This window comes from Myotis yumanensis, unplaced genomic scaffold (genome assembly GCF_028538775.1).
Source record: "Myotis yumanensis isolate MYYU_CA2020_CCGP unplaced genomic scaffold, mMyoYum1.0.hap1 SCAF_7, whole genome shotgun sequence".
Taxonomy (NCBI): Eukaryota; Metazoa; Chordata; class Mammalia; order Chiroptera; family Vespertilionidae; genus Myotis; species Myotis yumanensis.
Genome location: NW_027223758.1, coordinates 13,589,073 through 13,612,170, shown reverse-complemented (window position 1 = coordinate 13,612,170; position 23,098 = coordinate 13,589,073). Strand labels below are relative to the sequence as shown.

Below are 23,098 nucleotides of genomic sequence, written 5' to 3'. Positions count from 1 at the left end.
AACTCCTGGCGTCCTGGAGGAACTGTGATACATTCACTTTCTACCCTGGTTTTTCACTCCATCCTATATAATAAAAGGCTAATATGCAAAACAACCAAATGGCAGAACGACTGGTTGCTATGACATGCACTGACCACCGGGGGCAGACACTCAATGCAGGAGTTGCCCCCTGATGGTCAGTGTGCTCCCACAGGGGGAGCATCACTCAGCCAGAAGCCCTGAGCCAGGCAGACACTGGTGAGCACAGCGGTGGCGGCAGTGGGGGGGAGCCTCTCTCGCTTCCAGGGCAGTAGGACATTCCCTGAGGGCTCCTGGACTGTGAGAGGGTGCAGGCCAGACTGAGGGACACCTCCCCCCGCAAGTGCACAAATTTCGTGCACCAGGCCTCTAGTTTATTATAAACACCTTCCCTGAGCAATCAATAAACAGCCATGCCATCAGTTTTAGTTTTCTCACCATAATTAGGGCTTTCCTCAAATGCCACTTCTCCTCAGAGCTTTCCTGGACACCCTGCCAGACTGCCACTGCTGTCTCCCACCACTACTCCCGTACCTGCTGAGTGTGTAGAATTCTTTTATAATTTTACTGTTTTTAAACAGTGCTGCCAGGAACACTCTAGAATAGACACACCTGCATGTTTGTCCTTGTGTTTCTTAGGCGGTGCTCCTGCAACCCGAGCCTCCCTAGGAAGGCCGCATCCTGGACTACTCTGCATCCTGGGCTAGTCGAGGCCCACGCCTGTACCATCCTGCTCGCTGGTCCTCTGCTCTCTCCCTCAAGCCGAGCAGTAGGTGCTCTCCAGAATTAGCAAGCAGAGAAGGCCAAGGGGAATTAAGAGAGTAGCATGTGGCCCAGAGGGAGGCACTGTGGGGATGAGTGAGGCCTGAGGGAGACTAAGTCACACAGCTGAGCACAGCTTCCCACCCTTGAAAAGGCAGCCTGCAGCCCTTGCTCACAGAGCTGAGAGAATGGGAAACATTGGGACCTAAAATACACCAGGGAAGAAAACCCCAAGCTGAGTAAAAGCCATTCCACTGAGTGGAGGCAACAAAAATGGAATAGAGAGTGGGCAGATGGTGGGGGGAGCAGCCAGATCAGCAGGGCACCGGCTGAGGGAGCCAGCAGCTCCTTCCTTTCTCTACCTTTTTGTAGCATTTGCCTCCTGCAAAGGGTTAGCTCAAAAGGGAGGACCTTCAGGTGGACTATCACCTCCATTAAATTACTTTCAATCTGCGTCACAGCTATTCCAATCCAACAACCCATGAGGAGGAATTTTAGAAACAGCTGCTGTGGGTGATGAATGTGTTGGTGTTGGTAGTTGTGCATATTTTTTCTATTTGGTTTATTGGTGTGTACATAGCCTCCTGCACGCGGCCTCGTTTCCTCTCCTTGCTGTTTGGTGGCACGATGCCCACAGCCACTTATAACCTACTAATGGAAGAAAGAACCAGAAAAGAGCTGGGCTGTTCTGTCTACCCTGTAATTTGTCTGAATCTATTTTAAAATCTATTTTAGTCAAGATTGACTAATTGTTCTGGTGCCATGTAGCCACAACTTGGTAATTTGTAGTGTGCTTCCCTTATGCTTCTAAATGAAAATCTGTGAAGATTTTGGGGGAGTGCCCTGAAGTCTAATTCTTTGCTTCATGGGTTTAGCAGTGTCATTCTGAGCAGTTTCCAAAGGCGGGAGTCGGTGCTGCTGCTGCCTGTGTGGCCTGGGGCAGCAGTTCACACACCCTGGCCATTTGATTGAGAAAGCTCTCAACTGGACACTGTCACCACTGGCCTTCATGTCACCACCATGAAACAGGCCAGTCAAGAAATTAAGTCATGCCCAGCCGGTTGGCTCAGTGATTGAGTGTCGACCTATGGACCAGGTCACGGTTCGATTCCCAGTCAGGGCACATGCCCAAGTTGTGGGCTTGCTCCCCAGTGTGGGGTGTGCAGGAGGCAGCTGATCAATGATTTTCTCTCATCATTGATGTTTCTATCTCTCTCTCCCTCTCCTTTCCTCTCTGAAATCAATAAAGATATATTTTTTTAAAAAGAAAGAGAGAAAGTCATCAGAATGCTTGCTCAGAAGAGACCTTATTTTTGGACAAGAAGCAACTGAGGTAAAGTGGGGTTTATTCATAGCCACGTTTTTGGTTGGTGTCCAAACACAGCGTAATCTGGACTGAGCAGCCTCTGGCTGGGTGGTTCTGTGATTTGGAAAGATTTCAGTTTCTCGGAGTCCAGCTCTGTCCTTTGTAAAATAGAAATAAAAGTAAAGACAGGAACAACAGCTATTTCCAGAGTTGCCGTTAGAATCCAGCCAACTCAGGTACTGTATATAAAACTCTTTGTGAACTAAAAACAAAAATCATTTTTAAAAACATGCAAAAAACAAACAATCAAAAACACTAACCAAATATCCACAGACAGAGTTGCTGTACCCGTGTGAGGACACCCGTGAGCAGCACCTGGACCCGCCAGCATGAAGTGCATGAACTCAGGGACTGAGCTGAGGGTCAGACAGGCTGTCCTTTCAGTCCTGCCCCTCCACCTCGCGCAGAGGCTCTTGGGATTCACTCAACCTGGGACGGTCACCTTAGGCTCTTCCCTTCCCAGAACGTGCAGCTCAGCCTTTCCAACACAGCTCGGCACTCGGTCCCTTGTTCCCAGATGAGGGCCTGGAGACCCTGGGGTTGACACAGCTGCAGAGAGAAAGGGCCATGAAGATACTCAGACTCTGCTCAGCAGCACTGCACAGCCTCCATTCAAATAAGAGATTTCAACTTCCCAGCGGCTGGCACATGTGCATCTCCACCTAATACCATTGTAATAACCTGGTTATTATTTAACAGGAAAGGAGTGAAAGAGGAGACCAGATAGTATAGGCATGCCACTTACATAGCTTTGCCAAAAAGCTGCATTTAACACTCTCCAGGTCTATTCCTTGCTGATCCATGGGGGAAGGGACCAGAGGCAGGTTAGACGCATGCCCAGTAAGGTCTGAGTGACGTGGGAAGCTAATTGCCCATCAGTCAGACCTGGAAATAGGTAATTGGCCAGAATGGACATGGCCATTGCAAGTGCACAAAACCTGAATATTTCAACTTCTAAACAAATAAGTGAGCTCTCTTGGCTCCCATGCCTGTTCCTGTTGGGCCTCCTGCGGCAGGGGCTGCGCTCCCCTCTGCCCACATGGCACATGCCTTGTTGGGCTCCACAAAAGGACTAATAGACTGTAACCTGGCCTGGATGCTGAACCACACCCGGCTGCAACGTGGGATGGAAACTCTGGACACTGTCCCTCTTTCTGCCTCTATGGAACTCCCAGCTGCCCCTCTTCCTGGATCGGCTTGGGGGAAATGAGACATTGGAACCTGAGAGATGTAACTCTACACCAATGAAATCTTCTGCCACCTCATCCTCCCCTGAGGGGCTTCTGAAAATTCCCATTTCAGCCGCACCCCAAGAACCCCACAAACAGTGGAGGGTCCCCACTCATGTACCCCTCCGGCAGCACACCCAGGCAGCCCTCATCCACCCATGAGTCTCACCCATGAATTATGCATCCCTGAAAGCTGTTTAGTTCTCGTCTCTGACAGACATAAAGGGAGTAATTTTCATTTCCCTCTATTGTTGGGGAGACCATCTGGGAGGTGATGCTGCAGAGTAAAAGAATGTAAATTTCAGACAGAGCTCTGGAGGGCATATGCTGTGTGATCCCAAACTCAGCAGTGCTTGTGACTCACCTGAGAAGGGGCAGTGCCCCCCGGCAGGAAGGGGCTGGTCTTCAAAGCCACCGCCCTGCAGGGCTGGGGGGACAGCTGCTGTGTAGACCGTGCGTCACCCACTTCCATCACAGGGCCCTCCAGACAAGGTCCTTGTTTGTGGTTTGAGTGAGCCCATCAAACTTGGCCTGTTTTCTCAACGAGACAAGAGAAGTCCTAACAGGAAGCTTCCACCGTTTCACCAAAACACTGCTGCTGTCTGCACGCTGATGAGAGACTCAGGTGGGCAGTTCACGTGCATTTTAATTAACAAAATAGGAAAGGACATTGTCGGCACCTGTGGGCTTCATTGGTGTCTTCGTGGGAAGGCAGGGGAGACAAGAGGGGGCATTGCTGGGGGGTGCTGGTGGCCATGGCACCCACACAGGTGTTAGGCTCATACAGTGCACCCACCTGAGTGTTTGGTACCTTAGGTGAGCGCCTGCCTCTGAAGCCGCCTCAGGCCAGCATGCACTGCGGTGGTCCTACATATCTCCAGCCTGCACCAGGGGGGCACACGTTTAGCAACCTCCTGCAGCTGACAAAAGCTTTAGTAAAATGGGACTCCATCTCTCTAAAATCATCACGGAGAGTGGCCCCCGTTTGGGATGAATTGGCCTGAGTGTGCCGTATGCTGATGAGGAGAGAAAATGTGTCGTGGGGGCCCAGCCCGCGGGATAACTAACTGGAACACAAGCATCCTCTCGCTGGGCATGTAGGAGTGGAAGCCCCTTGACATGATTCCCAGGTAAGGACCGACCCAAAGCAGCTCTGCCTCAAGCTGGCCTGTAGTGAGTGGGTTCTTGACTTCGTGTAGGAAAGATGTCACAACAGGAGCCCAGATGGTTTGAGGGTACATTTACTACAGCGGGGGACAGTGAAACAGGGAAGGAATTGGGGTAGAAGCAGCAGCAGGGGAGAGCCTAGGGGGTGCTCTGCTCTGGCTCTAGAATGTTACAGGAAAGAACTGAGCCAAGGGGGGGCTGCTTCAGCTCACTGGGAAGTCAGAGAAAAGGGGGGCCTTGGAGACAGGATCAGGGGTGAGCCCGGGTCAGGCTTCAGCTGCCCACTGCTCCCTGGTTGCAAGTCTCATGGGGACCCTTAGAGTTTAGGAAGAAATCAAATGTTCGTGCCCTAGAAGGGGCACAGGTGCCATACTGATTCTTTGTCCTGGGTGCTTTTTATCTCCCCCCTTTTTTTTCTGCAGGGGAGGGTTTCAGCAGAATATTCATCAGCTTTCCAGGTGTATTTTTAATATGCTGAAGTATCAAAATGAGTATATTGGGGAATTTTGGATTATTCTTTGGTCGGTTTTGCTGTTGTCCTTTTACCTTAGGTCTGTCTGGCTTTAATGGGGTTTTTGTTATTTGTTCCCCAACTTCATCTGTCCTTGGGTTTAGCTGGCACAAATGGTATTAATTGGGTTTTTGTTCTCTATTTTCTCAGGCTAAGGTGATTCGAGCTATCTATTCTCTGGTTAGGGAGGAGAGGTATAAGTCATTACTCTCAAGCGTCCTTGGTTGGGGAAGATAAGGTCTTGTGATTCACAAGTTGGCTGCAAGCTGCCCAAACTGTTTGGCCTGTTTAATTTTCTTGTCTCAGTTTCCCCATTCCACGTGCCCAGGGATTTCCCTAGTTTCTCACTATCCTGCCACAATGTTACTGCCCCTTCGCATCCTCAAGCTCGGCTCCAGTGCGCCCTCTGCAGGGAGGTTTGATCAGTGGTGAAATTGGCCAAGCTGCTTTTTAAAAATCCTTGTCTCAGCCCTGGCCGGTGTGGCTCAGTTGGTTGGGCGTAGTCCCTGCACCAGGAGGTTGCTGGTTTGATTCCGAGTCAGGGCACATGCCCAGGTTGCAGGATCGACCCCCAGTAGGGGGTATGCAGGAGGCAGCCACCCATGTTGCGCTCTCACATTGATATTTCTCTCTTTCCCTCTCTCTCCCCTTCCACTCTCTCTAAAAATCAATAAGCTAGTCTTTTAAAAAAATGAATAAATAAAATAGATAAATAAGTAGAAATCCCCCTGTGTTAGAATAAAGAGTGGAATCCACAGAATGTGTCCTTCTGAGAGTAGCCAGTTCTATCCTCTGTAGAGTAGACCTTTACCCCCACTGCCCGGCCCTCCCAAAGATCTGTGAGTAATTGACTCCTATAGGGTTTTGTCATCTGTGGAATGACCCAAAACCTTGTGCCTGCAATTTTTCTCTTCCTGTTCTTGGTAAGAGTTCCATCGGCTGGGCACTTCCTTTTGAGGGGTAGCACTTGCAGGCAATATCAACAACAGTGACGTTCCCGGGGGCCAGGCTCCACCTCCACCTCCAGATTCAGAGGGCATTGCAGAGTGGTTCCTTTACTAACACTCTTCATCCCCGCTTTCTCTCTTGCAGAGCAACTACTCCAGTGATACAGAGAGCGAGGACAACTTTCTCATGATGCCCCCCCGGGACCACCTGGGCCTCAGCGTCTTCTCCATGCTCTGCTGCTTCTGGCCTTTAGGCATTGCAGCCTTCTACCTGTCCCACGAGGTAAGGCCACTCCCACACAGCACACCCAGCAGTAAGGAGGAGAGTCAGGAAAGACCTTCTACTCGTGCCACCAGAGGACTCTTTACTTTATGGCTGGAGAACACGCCTGGGTAAGTCGGGGTGCCACAAGGAGCTCAGGGGTCAGGGCCACCTCACCTCAATAGTCATCCTGGGACTGCCGCCATGGCTCCCCAAGGTAAGGTGGGCAGTCTTCCGGGAAAGGGCTGAATAACGGAAACCGGTGTCCACTGGGGAAAAGCAGATAGGTTGGGGAGCTTGGCCTTCACTCGGGCACCTGGGCCTTGGCAGTGGCATTGACCCAGTGCTGGAAAGCACTGTGCCCAGGGTGAGGACATCTAACCGACTGAGAATGGACTCAAAGGGGGTGCGTTTTCTTTGTGAAAGGCTCATTCGATAAAATAGATTCTAGTTTCACAGCCGCCTGTGTGTCCTTGCCCCCAGTCAATGTTCTGCCAGCAGAAATGGTGTATGTTGGTGGGTGGCCAGTGTGAGGGCTTCGGAAGGGTTCGATGTCTAGCCCTCTTTCACTGTAGAGCATCCTCCTTGGTGTGCCTTCATGGACCCCAGGCTTTGAAAGATTTCCTCTAGCAAATGAAAAGCATTCTTTCAAAAATAACCTATCTTCCCATTTTTATTAATCAAGGGAAGACATTTATACTTGCCCATTGAAGCACGAGGTTCCAGCAGCACCACCATCCCAGCCCAGCAGAGAGGAAGGCAGCTGCTGGGCTGGCCGGGGAGAGCATGGCTCTGCACTCCTGGCTCCTGGGATGTGCCTCAGGCTTCCCTGGGCTTCCCTCTCCAGCTGCAAGGTTCTGGGACTGAGGCAGCAAACACTGCCAGTAGTTGCTCGCTTTACTCAAGGGGAAGGCGAGCAACTACTCGCAATTGTCACCACTAACACTGCCAGTAGTTGCAGAACCTGCTGGCAGAAGATCCCAGAGGAGGAGAGCTTACCCGCTCCTGTGTACACGGCACCCCAACCAGGGTTACGGTGCTGCAGTGACAAGAGCAGCTTCACTACGATAGGGAAGGTCAGGATGGAGCCAAGAGAAATGGCTTCTCACACACTGTGGGACTTCTGGCTTTTCCTATGAACTGAACATAGATGTCAGTAGTTGCTCTGAGGGGAACGCGAGGGTCTAGGAGTCTAGGGCTTGCTTTCCCAGTGGGGATCAGAAGAGGTCCCAGGCTTTCAGTCCTTTTCAACTACTCGCTTTACTTTGTTTGAAACATCAATGTGAGACAGTGTTTTTGTTTGAAATATTTATTTCTCTCGGCTTAAAAACAGATTCCTTGGCCAAGCCCAGCAGTGGCCTCTCACTGCTTCTCGCTGGTTTTGGTGTTGATTTGGTTTTTGTTTGGTTTGTGACAGGAGTCCCATTGTGCCCTTTATTTTACCCCTGACCCCCTTTCCTGACACCACGCAGGAGCGAGCGGTGAGCTGACAGGTGGTGGTACTCCTGAGGGCACGCACCTCTTAGCAGGGGCACTCCGAGGCCCTTCAGGGCAGGGGCGAAGGAGCTGAGGGACAAGGTGGGGCCCTGCTCAGGGCTTCCCTGTGGTCCTGGTTCTGGAGGGTAATGGGTGGGGAGGGTGATGGGAAAGTCCCGCACGGCTGAGGTGGGGCTGAGCAGTTGCTCTACGTCCATCGATGGCCTAGAGGGTCGACCTGAACATCTCTTGTGTGAGTTTGTCCAAGAATGCCACAGGCCTCCCTTCTTTGGAGGCACAAGCAGTGGCTGGAAAGCACAGCTTCCAGGTTTGGTAGGAGCCTGGGCAGAGCAAGTCCAGGTGTGCCTAGACTCCAAGGAGAAAATGTAGGTACTGTGTATGCTGAGGACTGGGACACAGGCTGGGGCCTGGAGAAAGGCTTATGGACAGACATGCTTCGGTGCAGAACCTGCTGGCAGAAGATCCCAGAGGAGGAGAGCTTACCCGCTTCTGTGTACACGGCACCCCAACCTGGGTTATGGTGCTGCAGTGACAAGAGCAGCTTCACTACGATAGGGAAGGTCAGGATGGAGCCAAGAGAAATGGCTTCTCACACACTGTGGGACTTCTGGCTTTTCCTATGAACTGAACATGGATGTCAACCCTCTCTCCTGCATCCCAGTCCTGCCACATGGTGAGGTTAAACAGAGCAGGTCACTCTCAGCCTCCTGGGGAAAGCCTTGACCTAGCCCCCAGCAGGAGGTGCTGTCCATAGCAGAGCTCTTATTGCCAATTTAAAAAATATATATTTTATTGATTTTTTTACAGAGAGGGAGAAGGATAGAGAGTTAGAAACATCGATGAGAGAGAAACATCGATCAGCTGCCTCCTGCCCACCCCTCCCCACCCCCCAACTGGGGATGTGCCCACAACCAAGGTACATGCCCTTGACCGGAATCGAACCTGGGACCTTTCAGTCCGAAGGCCAACGCTCTATCCACTGAGCCAAACCAGTTAGGGCTAATTGCCCATTTTTAGAGTAGGATTGACTTTCTTACCTTGGATCCTACTAGGACAGCTGTTACCTGTTCCAGAAGGTGGAAGTGCACATGCATAAATGCATCTGGAGGCACCCAGGGGGAGCGAGCCCTGGGGAAATGGGAGGGCAAGGACAGGTTGTCTGTGAGGCCGGACAGAGAGGCCGTCCCTTGCCTTGGCTGCTCCCCGTGTCCCGGTGAATCCCTGTCTCCAGTGCAGGGCAGGTTGCGCGTAGGGTCTTTGTCTAAAAGAGTGTACTTATAATACCAAGACCACAGTTCCAGAGACGAGCATTTAGAGTCTCTTTCTCAGAAAGTAATTTTATTCTTCACATGGTAGAAACCTCTTTGACTTGGGTCTGACCCGTCATGACATTTCATACCTTTGATGAGAAAGAGGATTCCGATTATTTGTTCAACAGTAAATGTGAACGGCCGTTTCCGTGGAGGCCTCTGGTCATGTTTCTCCGAGGGGAAGGCGAGGGTCTAGGAGTCTAGGGCTTGCTTTCCCTGTGGTGATCAGAAGAGGTCCCAGGCTTTCAGTCCTTTTCATTGTGCTTTGAGGATGGATTTCCCGTTAGTGGGACCAAAGCAGAGAATAAATCTCTGGAGGTAAGTGCCCTCTACGGGGTCTGTAACCAGATTTGTCCACCTGGGAAGGGCCAGGCTGACCAGGCCCCCGCAGCTCTCTCCATCACCGTCCACGCTGTGTGGTTCTGGGCTCGGCTGCAGACCAGGGGGCAACCCCCCCTGACACACAGGCTTCAGCACAGCCTGTCTGCAGGCACACCATCTTCCGCAGGCATTTGAAGGGTGCACACTACCTGCAATGAACAGACGCTCTGAGAGCCATTACACCACATTAATCAGTGCTTTCTCGGGCAAGGCCGTCTGGGAGTTCTGGAGAGAGGAGGGCACCGGAGAGACGAGCACCCAGAGCCATCCCTACAGGGTCCTTTGCAATTGTCACCAATGCCTCCTGCTTCCCAGAGGTCCTGGGGGCTGGAGTGCTGACGTCAGAATAGAGCAAACGGAATATTGATGAAGCCAAAGCTCCCCAAGTGCCAACGCTGTTCACAGGGAAATCTTTGACACCAGTGTGACGGCTGTTTTTCTTCATCTATCACAGATCCTATTTCACTGCGTCACTGACAATTAGATGGTGTTTGCACTTTGTCAAATAACCACTCAGTGAGGTCAAGGGAACATGCAGGGCCATTTTAGAAAAACAAAACCAGTATCTGCGTTTGGTCGACATGAGACAGTGGTGGGACAAATCCACAGGCTCCCTGGACTCACAAAACCCAGGGTGGTTTTTGTTCTGTCCTATTTCACCTGGGCCCAGATCGGTAGGTAACTTCTTCATGCCTCAGTGCAGGGGTCCTCAAACTACGGCCCGCGGGCCACATGCGGCCTACCGAAAACATTTATCCGCCCCGCCCCGCCGGGTGTTTTTGCCGCCGCTGTGTGCATAGGAATTTGTTCATAGTTTTTTTTTAAACTATAGTCCCGCCCTCCAACGGTCTGAGGGACAGTGAACTGGCCCCCTGTTTAAAAAGTTTGAGGACCCCTGCCTCAGTGTCTTGATCCATAAAGTGGTGTTAAAATGACCTGTGGCATGGAGCTCACCAGGTGTTCAGGAAGTGAAGTTAGAGAGGGAGTCCCCACAGGTGCCAGGGAAAGCAGCAGGTGCTGAGCACGCTCTCCTGCAAATCCAAATTGTCAGTCCACATATGGGGCCCTGGATGAAGAGACCCCTAGGAAAAGACGACTTAGGGTCTTTTCTCCAACAGACGTTATCATTGAGAAAGGTGTCATCATAGTAATGGAAGCAATAAAAGTGCTTGTCAAGTGGGAAATGTGTTGATCACTAAGTGTTGGTCCCATGTTCCATACTTTGCACCTGCTACTCGGGGTGTGGTCCTGACCAACAGCATAGCATCCCTCACACAATGAGACATGCGCGTTGCCTGGCCCCACCACAGACCCACTCAGACGGTTACATGCCTCTGGGGTGGGTCCAGGAACCTGGATGTGAACAAGCCCTCCCGCTGGTCCTGATGCTGCTTCAGTTTAAGTAGCTGTTGCCCATGCATGATCTCATAGCAAGCCTGTGACGTGGCACTGCCAGGGCATCCCTCTGTGGCCTTGTAACCAAGGTTCAGTGGGTGGAAGGTGTCCTAAGGCCCGAGCTGGCTGGCAAGGGGCTGGGGCTGCCAGGATGCCTGGCTCAGAGCCATCCCTGGAAAAGGCAGCTGCTTGGGCCTGACTGTGATGAAGGACTCAGCATGGAGGCCTGTGGAGGAGGGTGAGTGTAGCATTTGTCCCAGACATCATTTTATGCCAACAGTGTTAACCGATCCAGCTCCCAATGCACACGAGCTTCCTAAACCACTTTATAAAGAGGAAAGTGTTGTGTGCAGTTTTGGTAGGATATCCAGGAATGGATGCTTCTGAATGATGTGGAGGTTAGAACTGAATCCATAATTTGCTGAGCAACTTCTGTGAGTTAATTAATATGCACACTTATTCAATCTTTGAAATGAGTCTGAAAGGTGGGAGATTATTATCCCCATTTTATGGATGAAGAAACTGGTTTCAAGGGATTAAATAATTTATAAAAATCGGAGAGGTAGCGAGTATTGGCACTTGATGCAAATGGAGATATTTCTACACCTTAAAATGAATTTTTTTGCATTAAAACTTTGACCTTCTTATCTGTCTGAAAACAAAAATAGAAGCACGGTACCGGCTTCTAAATCCAGACCCCCACTCTGCTAGGAGGCTGGTGCAGTGAAGAAGAGAAGCCCGTTCTAAACAGGGCTCCTTACTCACTCCCACATGGCAGGTGCCAGCTGGGGACTGAAGCTGGAGACCCTCCCCCATGAGGCTTTGGGTCTGGAACTGGGCAGGGGCAGGCCAGACGCTTACATGCCCAGCACCTGCTGCAGGTGGCTTCCACATCTGAGCATTTTATTTCATAAAACGTTTCTTTCCTTTGCTAACTGCAACATTATAACAATAATTAAATGAGGAAAGGGTATAAAAAATCAGATTATGAATTTTATGAATGGCACCAATAAAGGGAATTGAATAAATTAAGGAAGAAGGAATCTCTTTAAAACCTAGAAGAACGAGAGTCCAACCCGGCCAGGAACTACATCCTTGAAATCCATTCATTCATCCGGCATTTACTTAGCGCTTACTCTGCATCAGGCCCTGTTCTGAGCGCAGGGATACAGCAGTGCATGAAACAGAACCCCAGCTTCACAGAGCTGACGTTCTAGTGCTGAGAGGCAGGGAACAAACAAAAGTAAGTCATAGAGGGCCTAACAGTGAGAAGTTATAAAGGAGAAGGAATGGATATGGGGTATACATTTTTTAGAAGGGTGATCATGGAATGGCTTTCTTAGAGGATAGCATCCTATATAATAAAAGGCTAGGGGCCATAAGTGTAATGACCGGAATGACCACTCGACCATTCGCCATGAGGTGCATTGACCACCTCTCAGTCCCTCCCCTCCCCCACCTCTCCTAACCCCTCACTCCCGCCTGCAGGTGAAGGGGAACCACAGGGGAGCAGGCCGTGACAGCGGGACGGGACTGGGGATTGGCGAGTGGGCAGAATAGCTGACCTCTTGGTCCCTCCCCCAGACCTGCAGGCTCCGATGGATCAGCGATGGTGAACGAGGGAACTGGGGTGGATGGTGGGAGGACCAGGCTGGCTATCAGGCCATTGGGATCCCAAGCTCATCCCCGGCTGCTCCAGGGCTCAGGCCTGCAGGAAAGTGGGTGCCAGTGACTTAACTTCCATGTGTGCACGGCTGCTGGAGGGCTCAGGCTGGCGGGAAAGCAGGCGCCAACCACTTGACCTCCATACGCATGCGCCGGGCTGGCTGCTAATGGAATGCGCTGTCTGCTTGGGTCTCCTCACGCAGACACCACTGCCGCTGCAGCTGCAGCTGCTGCTGGGGCTTGTGGCACTGATGGAAGCTGCGGGCGCGCTAGCGACCTACCCCCCGCCCCCCGCAGCAGAGGCAGCAGCAGAGGCGCTGTTCTGCCTGGAGACTGGCAAATGGGCAGAAGATGGCCCTGATCGCAGGCTAGGCCTAGGGACCCTACTCGCACGATTTCGTGTGCTGGGCCTCTAGTTTCACAATAAAACTACAGGCTGAGCCATGAGGATCTCTTGAGGAGGAGCTTTTCAGGCAGAGGGACAGCCAGTGCAAAAGCCCTGAGGTAGGAACATGCCAGGTGTGTTTGAGAATGACGTGGGGGCCTGTGGCTGAGGCAGGTGCCCTTTGGGTGTGGAAATAGGGAGAGAGGCAAGAGAAGTAACAAGACTGGGGTGTGTGGGGGCAGACCCCACAAGGCCTTTTAGGCAGTAACATTGACTTGGGCCTTTTCTTTGGGGTGAGATATCATGGGGTGTTTGAGCAGGGACAGACACCATCGGCACCCTCTCAGGAGCCTGTGGAGGGCACGGTGGAAACAGGGCCCCCATGCTGGAGGCTGGTGTGGTCTGGACTGCAGTCTCTGCTGGGGACTTAGTGACCAGAGCGGGACAGGATGGACTGCGGAAGGATAGCCACGAGATCTCTGTTATGGGTGCGAACGGAGGAGAGAACAGGATGACTAGAAGATGGAGTCTCCACTGGCCAGGGGTGTAGGTGCCAAAGGAGCAGGTGGAGCTGGGCTTTGATCGTTTTCCTCTGGAAGGTTCGAAATGCCTGCGAGCATACAGGTAGAGGCACCGCAGGCAGCTGGGTGTGAGCATTTTGTGGGTTCAAGGAAGAAATCCAGGCTGAGGATAGGCATATAAGACCAGGTCTGAGCATTAAGCTCTCAGCAATGCGGCCAGTGGCAACACTGACAAGCGCAGTCTCGGGGGAAGTGAAAAGCCCATTGGTGTGGACTCAAGAGAGATCAGGAGGAAAAGATCCAGGCAACACCATGCCCTGCTGCTGGGAGCTAGAACGGGGCACTGGGCAGGGTGCACAAGAGGGATTTCTGGGTGCTGCCTACACACTTGCCACCATACTCATAAGTGGACTAGTTTTCACTTACCGAGCTTTACACTTATGATTTGTGCACTTTTCTGTAGGTATGTTATACTTCTGAAAGTTTCTTAAAACATTATGGGAAATGACCAGTTGGGTATGGTACATCGAGTTACCTTTTTTGAAGAATTTTGTTGTAAACAGAGAGAATTGGGTCGTCGCTAACAGGAAAAGTGATGTCAAGAGCATTTCTTTAAGTGGGAGAAATGGTAGCATATTTTTATGCTCACGAACATAATCCAGCAAAGAGGGAAAATTGATTTTGGGGGGGGGGGGGCGGTTGGTGAAATAGTGTTTGGAGAGATGTTCTTGAGCAGATGGGTGGAGTGAGAAGTGGAGCTGTGAGTTCATGCAGAGTGGCGGGAGGTGGGTGAGAGCCGTCAGGAAGCTGGGCTGGAGGAGCAGGTGTCGAAATTTGGGGAGGAAGGGAGAGTGACGAGACTGCACCAGGGGCTCAGAGAGAGCATGGCAGGACTGTGGCCCCTGGTGGAGGTGAAGGGCCTTGGTAGCCTGGTCCTCACCAGGGGCTCCTTTGCCACATTTTTGAGTGCACATGCAGCTGGAGTGAGGGCAGAGCAGGAATGCGCCGGGGCTGCCCACATGCCTGAGGGAGACCACAAGACGAGATGCAGGAACTCAGCGATGTGGGCAAAGGACCGGTTATGATGCTGCCATGACATCGGAGCAAAGCGGGAAGGGAGAATGTGAGGGTAATGGGGTGCTGATAATAATGTGCACCAAGCATTTGCTGTTCCAGGCACCGTACACACCTCCCCGCACTCACATTGCAGCAGGCCTGAGGGCAGGGCTCCTCTCCACACTTTCGGGTAAGGGAATGGGCCCTGAGAAGTCGACCAGCCAGTCCCAGGTTACATTCTCGGGGGTAGAGCCTCAACCCCCACGCCCCAGCATCTTTGCCCACTTATGGGTTGGTACTCAATGAACTAAGTACTTGGTGACAGATTCTACCCAAATAGTGTTAAAGGAAACCATAGGCCTTGTTTAGACTTACGAACCCCCAAATAGGGAAGAAACATATTGAGTCCAGAGTCCTTTCCCTTTTTTCTCAGTGAGATAGGAACCTTGACCACAGCTCCCAGGGATCTGTCTATCGTTCCCCCACCTGACTCCATCAGGACTGTACACTATTAAATCATGGAGGAGAAACAGACAATCCTGATGAATGATATAGACGAACATTACTATTTCTCCTGAATTTGACTTTCTCCAGCAGAGTAGGTATATAAGTCAAGTTCATTGCAGGCTGCACCTTTTCCTCTCTCAATAAGCAGCTCTGCAAATTCTGCGAAGGCGGAGGGAAACAATTATGGGAGTGGGGGTGTGAAACCTGTCACTCAGGTCAGCCCTGGTAGAGCGCATGAGGGACACCATCGCTGTTGCAAAGGGAAGTAAATGTTGGCCTCCTGAATCTTTACTCCAGATGGTAATACCAATCGCTTATGGCTGGCTCCTAGGATTCTTCTCAGTGTTTGCAGTCCATTTCTCAGCAAGAACCCGAACTTCTATAATCACTGTCAAGACATGTGCCTCTCAGGGAGAGTGAGGGCCTGGTTTCTGTTAGCCTGCCACAGGATGCTGTTTGTTGGATTTCTTTCTCACAGTTGGTTCTTGAGCCACCGTGCTGCCGGTGTTACAAAAATAAGCAAACCAATAAGGCCATGAGGACTTAGAAGACGTCCTCCATGTTTCAGTTTTTACTGTCAAAAGAACATGTTGATTTGCCCTTGGAAGAATGTGAGGTTGGTGAGGTGATTGGAAAATAGAGAACAGGGAACTGTTGGGGACTTCTGCTCATTGCCTAGACTTCTGACCTCCTGGAACTGCAATAAGTCAGATGTTTTGTGTTTATTTGTGTGTGTATGTGTGTGTGTGTAATTTGCCAAGAGCTCTTCAAAGAGATGCTTAAATGTGACATTCTCTTCATGCCATTTGCTTCTTGACACTCCCCACACATGTGTTTTACCTACACATGTCATTTCTGGGTCTTTGCACTACCTGCCCCTTCCCCTCACAGCCAGAATGGCTCAGCAGTCACCTTCTGGATGGGTGACTTTCTGGGTCCCCGCCCTGCCCTCCAGCCCCACTCAGGAGATTTCAGTGGCCATCGGCGGGACATCTTATTTGCATGTTTTGTCTCTATGCAAACCACACGGTGTCACTTGTTGCCCACAAGTGTTGCAGCCTGTGCAGGGTGCAAAGGGACACCAGCCCTTGTTGCTGGGGTGCAGAGAGCTTCAGGGTGCCACAGAAGGGAACATGCAGTGTCCCGGGTGTGCTGAAGGCAATGGGGTCATTTCCTCCCTGGGGGATCAGGAGAGAGATTGCCCCAGCCCATCACCCAAGGCCTTCTCACAGCCTTCTCCCAGAATGCATTTGGAGCCATGCTTCCCAGGAGACAGATGATGAATGTCATGTCCACTTGCGTCTGTCTACACATAACCGTGCAGGTTGGGGGAAAGAAATCGTGTGTGCAGTAGAGATTATGGCTCTGTGTTATGGGAAGGGCTGCATGTGCTTCTCCTTGTTCCTGTCCTAATATTTCAGCACATAGTTTACCTCTTTAGGGACTGTCTCATTCCATTTTATGTCTGTTTCAGAAAGAGCTGCAGTTATTACAGAGTGTAGTGTTTTTTCCATGGTATCGATTTTGGCTTATTCTCCACAGGATGCGGACACTGGGGGAGGGAGTGCTCTTAACAGAGTGACTGAGGGAGGGCTGGCCCATCCAGGCTGGACACAGGCCCCTGCTTCTCTTAGGAGCCCAGGAGACACCAAGCCCCACAGCAGGGTGGCCCATGAGCACTAAGCAGAAATGCCTGCATCCTCCTGGCCTTGCTCCGGGCTCCCAAGGACTCAGACCCCACAGCAAGCTAGGGTGCTAATGCTTTATTTGGAGGTGAAGTCCCAAGCCCACAAAAGTGAGGGCACATGGAAACAAGGTAGGGAAGGGAGGAAAGAAAAACAAGCAGGTGCCTTACCAGGCTGGTCAACACTTCCCAGTGGAGGGAGCTGGCTGCTCATCACACGGAACCTCTTGGAGCAGTGGAGGGATTCTGGAGAGGGGGTCCTTTGTCCAGCCCCCACAGGTGGAGTGGCATGGCCTGCCTGGGTTTGTCAGGAAGGAGAGACCTGGGGCAGAGTAGGCAGGGATGAGCCTGAGAGGCGTGAGGCTTAATGACTCAGAGGCACAGAAGATGTGTCTGATGTCCCTCCTCCTGGAGACAAAAGGGCTGGGCTAGAGTTTCCTGGATATCCAACAACCTGAGGCAGCCCCTCAGTCCCCCTAGTGAGCCCCCCTCCTCTGAGGGTGCTGGGCGGTTGAAAATGTAGCATGTAGCCGACTGGCATGGCTCAGTGGTTGAACTTCGACCTATGAACTAGGAGGTCATGGTTCCATTCCTGGTCAGGGCGTATGCCTGGCTTGCGGGCTTAATCCCCAGTGGGGAGAGTGCAGGAGGCAGCCCATCAATGATTCTGTCTCATCATTAATGTTTCTGTCCCTCTCCCTTCCTCTCTGAAATCTATATATATATATATATATATATATATATATATATATTTTTTTTTTTTTTTTTAAAGAAAATTTAGCATGTCGACTCATTCTGCTCTGGACCGCGCCTGACAGCGAAACTAAACCAGGTGATATAATAAGCTGATATTCAGCATTTTTTCAAAATTCAAACTGTGTCAACCATACTGGACCCCACATTGGAGAGGGTAATCCTTCCCAGGGCAACCCTGTTTGGACTGCTGAGAGCCACGGTGCCCTGCTGGGCAAGGGCAGGACCCCCACTTCAGGCCTCTGGCAAACGGTACTGCAGGGGGTCGGGTGAAGCCCCTTCACGCATCCATGGAACTAAAATGTTGCTGTGAATATTAACGAGGCTATGTACCAGTGCTTTGCATGCACCTAATTATCACAGCAGGCCTGTTAAATGTGGTATTAAATTATCACCATTTTACACATGAAAAAGGCTTATAGACCCTGTGCAGATTGGGGTCTGTGCTATGTTTAAATCCTTCAAATGCTAGTACACCCAGAGCTACTTTTTCAGAACAGGGTTACGGTCGATTTTATTTCATCCTCACAAGGACCCCTGAAGGAGAGGCAGGCTCTATAGATGCAGCAAGTGGGGAAGCTGGAGGTCAGCAAAGCTGTTAAACTTCTGCAGAATCACACAGCGGGTTAACTGCGCACAGCACGCTCACGGTGGGCAGAGTCAGAAGGAAACACGGGGACGCTGGGAGAATCTCTCTGTGGGTGTTGGATGTTTGGCTCATAGAGATTCTAGTTTAATGTATTCAGGTCACATTTTCTTTTCAGTTCAGTGCTGCTTGATTTTGATTTACTACTCTTCCATGGCAAAATTAATTGCTTTCTGTTATTTCCCATTTCTCCTTCGAACAAAGACAGTTTTGTGGCTTCAAAAATTATCCCATGGCATCTAACTGTTTGTTAGAAAAAGTAGTTAAGTATTTTCTTTTAATGTCTTCATTTGAAAAAAAAAAATGTTGAACTCTCCAGGTATGAGATATGCTATTGTATATTTTTTAAATTTAGAAAAAAGGAAAAGGGGCTGAAAGAAAATCACCCCGAATATGGGTTTTCTTCTCCTTTCCACATGTGTTTTTGTGTGTATTTGCTTGTTTGTTTTAACACCATTAATGTGAAGATGATTTTCAAACCTATCATAGTTTGAAAATTTGTATTGCTTGACAAATTGTTTTAGAGCACAGAGCCACGTAAACATCATCCAAGACAAGAAATAGAATATCCCCAGGATCCCAAACTCCACCCTTCCTTGCTCCGACCTGATCACAACCCATGTCCCTACCATTACACACTGTAATAGCTTCTATGGACTTACTTCCTTTTATATCTTTATTATTTTACCCCCTAAATTTGCATCCCTAAGCATTCATTTTTTAAAATATATTTTCTTACTGCACTTATAAACACTGTTGAATGTAAGTGACATCCTTATCGTGTCTTGGGTCTCTAGGGGAAAATGTCCAACTTTCATTGTTAAGTAGGATCTTTAGTGCCTTTTTAAATTTTATCATGAATGAATGTCGAATTTATCAAAAGCTTTTTGTGCAAATGAACATAATTCTGAGTATTTTCCTTTAATCTGTAAATCTTTCTATAATCATCTTCAATGTGGTAAATTGCATTAACTCATTTGAAAATGTGAAACTGACCTTGAAATTCCAATTCCAATTCCATATGCTTAAACTCTCATGGTCATAATTTTTATATGTTGTTGAATTTGTGTGCCTCTGTGTTCCTTGAGATTTCTTCATCTGTGTTAATGGGAGAGATTGATCTGTATTATCCTTTCTGATCATTTATTCCTTAATTTTTGTAGCAGTATTATCTATTTGTGAAGACTTTCCTTTTTGTTTTCTGCTTTGTCACAGTTTTATGAATCTGAAATTATTTATTTGTTGAATTTTCGGTAGCACTCACTGGTTGGATCTATCTGGGCCTGGAGCTTTTTTGCAGGAAATTTTTAATTACTGATTTAATTTCTTTAATATTGATGAGTCTAATTAGCTTTTGTTTTGGCAAGCTGTATTTTTTTATATTTTTATCAATCTTTTCAAAGTATGAATTTGTGCCTTACTTATTTTTATTGGATATAAATAAAAGGATATATAGATAGACAGACAGACAGCTAGATAGATGGATAAATATACCTACCTCCAAAAACACAATGTTGTGATTGTCTTATATTGTCAATATTTACTTGTATATATCCACATATTCCACTTACTATGTTCCTTAGTCCTTCCTAAATCTTTGACCTTGTAGCTTGCATAATTTCCTTTTGTTAAAGAACATTCTTTAGAATTTCCTTTAGAATGGATCTGCTGGTGGCAATTCTCTCTGTTTTGTGTCATTGGAAATGTCTTTTCATTACTTTTATCCTTACAGGCTTTTTTACTAAGCATAGAATTCTGATTGACAGTTTCTTCTTTAGTAGTATTGAAACTTCTGATAAACTTATTCACTGAGTTATAATATCCTTTTTTTCCCAAAATTTATCAGTTCTAGAATTTCTTTGTCTCTTCTTTTTCTGATTTGCTGTAACATTTTTTATCGTCTCCAATTACCTGCCAAGATATTTAAACTTACTTTTATTTGTTTTCTTGAGTAGAGTAAGCGGAGTTATTTTATAGGCTGTGCCTGATGATTATAACATCTGGAACTCCCGTGATTCTGAGTTTTCTTTCTTTTCCTTATTCTCACTCATGGTATGTTTTCTTAGATTTCTTCCTCATTGCATGCTGGTAATTGTTTTTTTTAAAGGATTCACAGGAGTATTTTGAGGATTAGGATGATGCCACCTTCCTTCAGATAGGCTATTTCTCTGCTTTCACCAGGACACGGGGCACAACTCAGAGTCACCTTAGTCTAAGCTCATGTTTTGAGTTGATGCAAAGACAGGCTGTAATTCATGGCTGGGAGGCTACACTTTTGCTTCACTCTTTATCCTATGCTTTTGCTTTTTGATGTTGCATTCTATGGCAGGGGCTGATTTGCCAGGATCTCCCTCTTTGATTGGCTCTGAACCCCCGAAGTAACCAAAAACTCACCCTATCAGTCATCTCTTATGGTCAGCAAACATCCCTGTGGCCGACTCACCCCTCCAGATTCTCATTCTCTCTTGGTCTTGGCCTAATAGTTCCTCATGTTTTTTATCTCTTCGATGCTTTTAAATTATATCATATATCTTCAATGATTTTTAGTTGTCTTCTGCAGATGGGTTTCTAGTGATATTACCAGGAGCAGAAATTTGCCTTTTACTCTTTCCAGAGAATGTGTTCCTCTTTTAACAGGAATATTTTTTTAATTAGAAAAGTGAAGGTTGGCTGAGGAATTTAGATTATCTTTGCTTGAATTCCCATTCTTGCTGATGCTAATAGAAATTCGAACTGTCTCTTTGCATGATCACAACAACTACAATTTCACTTAAGTTGACAGAATATGTGAGAAAATGGGATACAGTCCATATATGCCTCATCAAACTCTGAGAACGTGGCATCCTGTGTAGAATATACAAAACACAGGATCTGGCACTTCATAGCTACTCACTAAGTCCTGGTTGAATCTATGTGTGATGCAGAGACCTGCACACCAATGTTCTGCTTGGTCATTTCGTAAAGATGAACCATGTGGCTTATAAATGTAGTATCATCATAAATGTGTCCAAGCAGAGTTGGGAAGAGTTGACCATGCATGAGATCAAATCAAATCACCAAATGCTCCGGGCATCTGCCTTCTGCAGGACTGTGGGCAGCTAGCACTAACCCCACCAGGGACCTCTAAGAGATAGTATGGATCTCACTCCTCCATGATGCCTTATCATGAGTGGCTTGTGATCAGTTGTAGGTCTAGAGCTGCTTTCAGGAAATGTTAATTTTCTGGCTCTTCTGGCTTGTTCTTCATGCATGATTGGTGGAAACAATAGAAAACAGAGGAACCTGAGTGGTCACTCAGGGAGGAAGTAAATCATACTGATACAAGCTTTATGCTGCAAAAAGAAGTAGATTGACATAAGACTGGGAAGGCAGGGTAGGGCCAGAGAGTGTTGAATGCAAAGTATAGTCTGTCTCTTAACAGAACATTTTAATCCAGAGAGTTGGAAATAGAACAAAAGGAAGAATAATCAGAAAGCACAGTATGGAAACAATTGTAGGTAAATATGTTCTAAAATAGACTCTTCCTTAGACCGTAACATCTTGTCACAAGGAAACGAGCAAGCATGTTGTCAAGCTCTGTGAAGTCTCTGTGACTATCTGCATACACCCTGCAGTCACAGGGCATAGATGGAGGAAAACCCAAGTCAGTTCATCTCCCTCTGCCTTCCCGTCAGCCAGCAGCATAGTTACAGTAAGCCTTAGACTGGTGTGATAATTGAACTGGGACTTTTTCCAACACTTGAAGTAAAATGCTTTAAGTGTTTTCAGCAGCTGCACCTGTCTTTTCTCACCATTTATCTCACCAAAGCATTTTCATGTTCTCCTATCTAAACCTTGTCACAAAGACAGACCTTTGAAATGTTCATCATTCCTTTTGTTTTCCCAAAGGTGTGTGCTTGGAACATGTTCATTACATAAAAAATGGGCCCTGCGTATTCCACACACTGAACGGTGTCATCGTAATCATGAACAAGTCTTGGAGTTAACGTTTTATGTACTTCACCATATCCCTCTTTTGTCCTCAGATTTATTATTCTCGAATGTCCCCTGATTTATAGTATGTTGAATGCACTCAATGAATGCATGAAAAGGCACTAGCAGATTCAGAATTAGCTTAAGATCTAACTCTTTACTTGAGAGTCACAGGTTATCCAATAGGCGCATAGTTAGAGGTTCAGCAGGATAACTGCCGAAGCCTTAAAATCTGTGCTGGAATGGGGGAGCATGACCTGGCAAAGCATGCCTCAGCCCCAGGAGGTGTAAAGGAGTGATGGGACCACGTGGGAAGGAAAATGCTATCAAGAGACAGAATGGGTGGGAAGGACTAGGACCAGGACCACCTCAGTTTCCAAGGTGAATGACATGTAAATTAAGGTTGTATTGAAGGAACTGCCGGGGCTGCAAGAGACCAACCAGGCATAGGAATAGCATTGCCTTTGCACACAAATGGATTATAATACACTGCTAGAGGGATAGGCCCAATATAACAATGGATATATTTAAACTTGGATCAGGAAAATGTGCAATGGCAGCTCCATGGTCATCAAGTGAGATTTCCTCTCTCCTTTTCTCCCCTTACACTCTTCATCTCTCCCTTTTCCTCCTCCTCCTCTCTCTATTTCCCTCCCTCTCTTCTTTTCCCTTCTCTCTCTCTACCTCCTTCCCTTCACCCCCCCCCCCTCCTGCCCCATCAGTCTCTCTATCTCCTTATGTATATTTTAATATGGAAATTATAGCTTCTGAAAGCTGTTTTGCAATTTCTGGTCTTAAACAATTCCATATAAATATTAATGATTCAGTGCAGGAAAGACAAAACCAACTTGTGATCTATTTCTTTTCATCTAGAATCTACGCTGGCGTTAAGTTACTGCTTTTTACTTGTATAAATGAGCAAATGCATCATATCTGCTTTGTTCCTTTGATGTATGAATGGGTCATTTTTCAATTATAGGTGGAACAGTGTCTCAGTGATGAGTGTTTTGATTTTGTAATTGTCTGTAGCAGAGAAACTCACACATTAATGTCCAGGGGCAGAG

General features: G+C 48.2%; 1 protein-coding gene across 3 annotated transcripts in view; it reads left to right on the top strand.

Annotated features, from left to right (window-relative positions):
* SYNDIG1 (synapse differentiation inducing 1) overlaps window positions 1-23,098 on the top strand; it is a 185,938-nt gene that overhangs the window by 129,344 nt on the left and 33,496 nt on the right. For all 3 annotated transcript variants that reach the window (XM_070419808.1, XM_070419806.1, XM_070419807.1), the window contains exon 3: window positions 6,146-6,283. In XM_070419808.1, the coding sequence (XP_070275909.1) occupies window positions 6,146-6,283 (138 nt within the window). The remainder of the gene's footprint in view (window positions 1-6,145; window positions 6,284-23,098) is intronic.